This window comes from Otolemur garnettii, unplaced genomic scaffold (assembly GCF_000181295.1).
Source record: "Otolemur garnettii isolate 467f Iridium unplaced genomic scaffold, OtoGar3 scaffold00125, whole genome shotgun sequence".
In the NCBI taxonomy this organism is placed as follows: Eukaryota; Metazoa; Chordata; class Mammalia; order Primates; family Galagidae; genus Otolemur; species Otolemur garnettii.
Genome location: NW_003852520.1, coordinates 1,266,448 through 1,272,926, shown reverse-complemented (window position 1 = coordinate 1,272,926; position 6,479 = coordinate 1,266,448). Strand labels below are relative to the sequence as shown.

At 41.2% G+C, this 6,479-nt stretch overlaps 1 protein-coding gene across 1 annotated transcript in view; it reads left to right on the top strand.

Annotated features, from left to right (window-relative positions):
* The window catches only part of LOC100943369 (E3 ubiquitin-protein ligase Mdm2), a 24,999-nt gene that overhangs the window by 12,415 nt on the left and 6,105 nt on the right, over positions 1-6,479 (top strand). The window contains exon 4 of the mRNA XM_023517931.1: positions 4,936-5,069. Within this exon, the coding sequence (XP_023373699.1) occupies positions 4,936-5,069 (134 nt within the window). The remainder of the gene's footprint in view (positions 1-4,935; positions 5,070-6,479) is intronic.

Here is a 6,479-nt window from a genome sequence, read left to right as displayed (position 1 = left end):
CATCACAGCTCACACCAACCTCCAACTCCTGGGCTCAAGTGAGTCTCCTGCCTCAGCCTCCCAAGTAGCTGGGACCACAGGCGCCCGCCACAATTTCCGGCTATTTTTTTGGTTGCAGCCATCATTGTTGTTTGGCGGGCCAGGGCTAGATTTGAACCTGCCACCTTAGGTGTATGTGGCTGGTGCCTTAGCCACTTGAGCCACAGGCGCCGGGCCAGTGCTTATAGTTTTTGAGTAGAGTCTTTAGGTTTTTCTGGATATATGATCTTATTGTCTGCAAACAGGGATATTTTATTTGGGAGGCTGAGGCAAGAGAATCTGCTTAAGCCCAAGAGTTTGAGGTTGCTGTGAGCTTTAGCACTATAGCACTCTACCCATGGCGACAGCTTGAGACTCTGTTGTAAAAATGAAACAAAACGAAAAGGATATTTTGACTTCTTTTTCAATTTGGATGCTCTTTATTTCTTTCCCTTGTCTGATTGTTCTAGCTAGAAATTCTGGTATGGTGTTGAATAACAGTGGTTTTGGGGGCATCTTTGTTTTGTTCCAGATCTTAGAGGAAAGGCTTTCAGTTTTTCCCCATTCAGTGTGTTACTATCACATATCACAAATGGTTCTGTCACATATGACTTATTATGAAGGAATGCTGAATTGTATCAAATGCTTTTTCAGCATCATTTGAAATGATCTTATGGTTTTTGTCCGTTGTTCTGTCGGTATGATGTATCACCCTGATTGATTTGCATATGTTGAATGATCCTTGCATCCCTGAGATGAATCCCACTTGATCATGATGAATAATTTAGTAGTCATATTCTAAAATGATCCTTTCATTTTCTGCAGTATCAGTTTTTTATTTTTTATTTTTTGAGACAGAGTTTCACTTTTCTGCCCTGAGTAGAATGCCATGATGTCATAGCTCACAGCAACCTCCAACTCTTGGGCTCAAGCCACTCTTGCCTAAGCCTTCTGAGTAGCTGGGACTACAGGTGCCTGCCACAGTGCCCAACTATTTTTAGAGATGGGGGTCTCACTCTGGCTCAGGCTGGTCTTGAACTCGTGAGCTCAGGTGATCTATCCACGTTAGCCTCCCAGAATGCTGGGATAACAGGCATGAGCCACTGCACCTGGCCGCAATATCTATTTTAATCTCTCCTTTTTATCTCTGAGTTTTTTGGGTCTTCTCCCTTTTTTTCTTAGTGTGGCTAAAGATATATGTCTATCCGTTTATCTTTTCTTTTTTTTTTTTTGAGACAGAGCCTCAAGCTGTCCCCCTGGGTAGAGTGCCGTGGCATTACAGCTCACAGCAACCTCCAACTCCTGGGCTCAAGCGAGTCTCCTGCCTCAGCCTCCCAAGTAGCTGGGACCACAGGTGCCCGCCACAACACCCGGCTATTTTTTTGGTTGCAGCCATTATTGTTGTTTGGCGGGTCCGGGCTGGGGATTCGAACCCGCCACCTTAGGTGTACGTGGCTGGCGCCTTAGCTGGTTGAGCTATAGGCGCCGAGCCCCGTTTATCTTTTCAATAAACATTTTCTTTTATTGATCTTCTGTGGGTTTTTCTGTTTGCTTGTTTCAATTTATTTCTGCTCTGGTCTTTATTCTGATTTTGGGTTTGGTTTGCTCTTGTTTTTCTAGTTCTTTGAGATGCACTGTTAGATTGTTTGAAGCTTTTTTACTTTTTTGTTGTGGGTACTTAATAAAAACTTTATTATGGCTGTTGTTATATCTTGTATTTTTTGATATGTTGTATTTTTGTTTTCTTTTGTTTCAAGAAATTTCTTTTTTTTTTTTTGAGACAGAGCCTCAAGCTGTCCCCCTGGGTAGTGTGCTGTGGCATCACAGCTCACAGCAACCTCCGACTCCTGGGCTCAAGCGAGTCTCTTGCCTCCGCTTCCCAAGTAGCTGGGACTATAGGCGCCCGCCACAACGCCTAGCTATTTTTTGGTTGCAGCCATCATTGTTGTTTGGTGGGCCCAGGCTGGATTCGAACCTGACTTAGGTGTATGTGGCTGGCACCTTAGCTGCTTAGCCACAGGCGCCAAGCCAAGAAATTTTTTAATTTTCTTCTTAATGTTTTCATTAACCCACTGGTCACTCAAGAGCAGATGATTATTTAATTTCTTTTCTTTTTTTTTTTTTTTTTAAGAGACCTAGTTTAACTTTGTTGCCCTCAGTAGAGTGCTGTGGCGTCACAGCTCACAGCAACCTCCAGCTCTTGGGCTTAGGTGATTCTCTTGCCTCAGCCTCCTGGCCATCTAGAACCACAGGCACCTGCCACAACACCCAGCTATTTTTTTTGTTGTTGTTGTTGCAGTTTGGCCAGGGCTGGGTTTGAACCTACCACCCTAGGTGTATGGGGCTGGTGCCCTACTCACTGAGCCACAGGTGCCACCCTGATGATTTAATTTCCACATGTTTATATATTTTCCAGTGTTAATTCTTTTTGTAATTTATTTCTAGTTTTATTATAGTAAGAAAAAAATAACTTGGTTATGATTTCGATGTTTGTGAATTTTTTGAGATGTCTTTGTGGCCTATGATCTATCCTTGAGAATGATCCATGAGCTGAGGGGAAGAAAGTGGATTCTGCAGCTGCTGATGAACTGCTCTATAAGCATCTATTAGGTCCATTTGATCCATAGCGCAGATTAAAGCCCAGCATTTCATTGTTGATTTTCTCTCTGTGAAATAAGACGGTAGATACGAGAGAAGGATGGATCCCACTTCAGATGTAATTAAGTAATAGAAATTTATTAGGAATTTAATACACTGCAGGTGCACCTACAGGGGGCTGTTGTAGTGGGCCAATAAGCAGCTTCGAATAGTGGGGGAGAAGCCTTTTTATACTGTTATTTTGCATAATCATGCATGCTGAGCAAGCTAGCGCAATACAGAAGCCAATCATAGCAGTTAGCACAATTCAATACAGCTCAGGGGTCACAAAATAAAAGTACATCATAAGGGCTTACCCAATTCAGGGTGGGGGTACAAAACATATCACAAGTACATTACTTCATGATCATAAGATGAGGGTCACATAGTTCAGGGGTACAAAACAAGTGTTGGGTAAATTTGTGAGAACTGTTGGGTACTTTGGGACCTTTTCACCTGGGCCTTTATTTGGAATCCACCCCTCCCTTTGCTCAACCCCTCCCTGCATACTTCCTTAATCTCAGGCTGCTGCTTTACCCTTGAGGGGGCTGGGACTAAAAGGCTTAGGAGAAGTTTCCTTTTCAAGGATAGGGGGCTTTGTTCCCCACTGGTCTTAGGGAGGGGGTCAAGGGCTAGGGGCTTGGTTATTACATCTGGATGAACAACCGTTCAAGCCTGAAAGTAGAGTGTTGATGTCTTCTGTCCATGTTTATTATGTTGGGGTCTATCTTTTAGTTCTGATATTATTTGCTTCATGTATCTTTTTTTTTTTTGAGACGGAGCCTCAAGCTGTCCCCCTGGGTAGAGTGCCATGGCATCACAGCTTAGAGCAACCTCCAACTCTTGGGCTCAAGCGAGTCTCCTGCCTCAGCCTCCCAAGTAGCTGGGACTACAGGCGCCCGCCACAACACCTGGCCATTTCTTGGTTGCAGCCATCATTGTTGTTTGGCGGGCCCGGGCTGGGGATTCGAACCTGCCACTAGGTGTATGTGGCCGGCGCCCCAGCCGCTTGAGCCACAGGTGCCGAGCCTGCTTCATGTATCTTGAAGGGTACATGTATATTGAGAATTGTGTATTCTTTTGCTGAATTGATGAATTAACCCCTTTATCATTATATAATGACTTTCTTTGTCTCTTTTTGTAGTTTTTGTCTTGAAATCTGTTTTATCTGGTAGAAGTATAGCTATTTCTGCCCCTTTTTGGCTTCTATATGTTTGGACTATCTTTTTCCATCCCTTTATTTTCAGTCTGTGTTTATGAGACAGTGCTTGTTAAAGTGTATTGTGAACTGTAAAATGTCATATGCATTTAGGTGGCTGTTACTGGGATACTGTTTGTTCTTGGATATCTTAAAATGTATTGCCAACTTTTGTGTCTTAAAGGAACATGCAGAATATAATTTAATTTTATGTTAATGATTCAGGGTCATTATTTTGATTATTGCTATATAGATAATATCAATATCTTTGAGGGTTTATATCATTCACTCAATTATCTCCAACTATTATGTAGATGTCATTGGCCATTTTCCTATCTTTCTTCTCTCATGAGAGATGTATGATGTTTGTGACTATTTGCTAAATGGCTCAAGGTCACTAAAACACTCCAGTGTTCTGTAACTTTTTATTGCTGTTAGTGGTTTTTGCATTTTGCTGTCTTTTCCTTCCTAGTAATATTTAGATATTTGGGCAGAGTTAAAGTCTGCAAAGAAAAAAGATGTCTTGAAAAAGAGATTTTTAGGGGGCCAGGCATGGTGGTTCACGCCTGTAATCCTAGCACTCTAGAAGGCCGGGCGGGTGGATTGCTTGAGTTCATGAGTTTGAGATCAGCCTGAGCAAAGCCAGACCCCATATCTACTAAAATAGAAAAACTGAAGCAAGAGAATCACTTGAGCCCAAGAGTTGGCGGTTGCTGTGAGCTGTGACTCCACGCACTCTACCCAGGGCAACAGCTTAAAAAAAAAAGATTTTAGGTTTTTTTTTTTTGCAGTTTGGGCCGGGGCCAGGTATTTGGGGCTGGCACTCTGCTCCTTGAGTCACAGGTGCTGCCCAAGATTTTAGGTTTAAAGTAAATAGAGAAGAGAAGCAGTTATTTCTATTTTTATCATATTTGAAGAAGAGCATTTTAAGATAGCTTCTTTTGGAGTATAAAGGATTTATTATTCTACGTGATCGTGGATATGGTTGTTAGTGGTTTAACTCTGTTCAGATAAATGGGATATTATTGAATGTATTTGAAACTAACATTTAGTTTAATGCTCAAAAATCATTTCTTTTTCAGGTTATATTTTATCTTGGCCAGTATATTATGACGAAACGATTATATGATGAAAAGCAACAACATATTGTATATTGTTCAAATGATCTTCTAGGAGATTTGTTTGGAGTGCCAAGCTTCTCTGTGAAAGAGCACAGGTAAATTCATTTTGGCTATTATAAAAACCTAGCTGGGCAGAAGTTTCAGTTCACCCTCCCCCCTTACTCCCTTTTGTCAGAGAAAAATTGTTGTAGTATATGTAAAAGATACTGAAATTTTATTTCCTAGCTCTAGCATATTATTTGAGAACCTGAACTCTGGAATCTTAGTGTGTTTAAGACCTAGCTCAGTCATTACTAGCTGTGTGACCAGGAAAATTGACTTAACCTCTCTAAACCTTAATTTCCCCATTTATAAATATCTCTGTGGAGGTTATATCACATGAAAAGTTAATTGTATAAAAAGCATAGTGTTTGGCACATAGCATTCACTTATGTGCTATGAATTATATAGCTGCAGTTGCATACTGTAAGTTGCTATTCCAGTCAGCTTCAGAGCCATCTTTATACCATCATATGGTAAAGGCTTAAAGTTGAGCTTAATCATAAATCATTTTCTTTGTGATATGTTATTATGGCACTTAATCAGCAGAATTTAATCTAGGTAGCATTTCTAGAATTATTCTTTTTTTTTTTTGAGACGGAGCCTCAAACTATCCCCCTGGGTAGAGTGCTATGGCATCACGCTCACAGCAACCTCCAACTCCTGGGCTCAAGCGAGTCTCCTGCCTCAGCCTCCCAAGTAGCTTGGACTACAGGCGCCCGCCACAATGCCCGGCCATTTTTTGGTTGCAGCCATCATTGTTGTTTGGCGGGCCCAGGCTGGGGACTCGAACCTGCCACCTTAGGTGTATGTAGCTGGCACCTTAGCCACTTGAGCCACAGGCGCTGAGCCTCTAGAATTATTCTTTTGGGAACTGAATGTTTTTCAGTTATTTTTACCTTACATTTGGAACTGGCATGTTTGATTTGGTATAATCTGTGTGGAGCCTTACCATTTGAATCTTAATAAAGGGGAAGAATACTTTTCACCTAAAACAGTTAACCATATTCTAGTGTTGAATGATCAATAATATAGTTAAAAAGATGGTAATTAAATGGGATATTTTACCTTCAAAACAATTTAATTATGGGCTCAGTGCATAGGGCACCAGCCACATACGCATACACCGAAGCTGGTGGGTTTAAGCCTGGCCGGGGGCTACTAAACAATAGTGACAACTGTGACAAAAAAAAAAAAAAAAGCCGGGCATTGTGGTGGGTGCCTATAGTCCTGGCTACTTGGGAGGCTGAGCAAGAGAATTGCTTAAGCCCAGGAGTTTGAGGTTGAGACTCTACCATAGTGAGACACTACCTCAAAACAAAGAAAGAAAAATTTCATTATAAACATAATATTTTCATTATTGAACATTAAGAAAAGAGAAAGCTAAGAAGAGTAGGGAAATAAATGTTTGTCAGCAAAAGTTATTTTACCAGTCATTTTTCTATTATGTGCAGATCTGTGTTTTT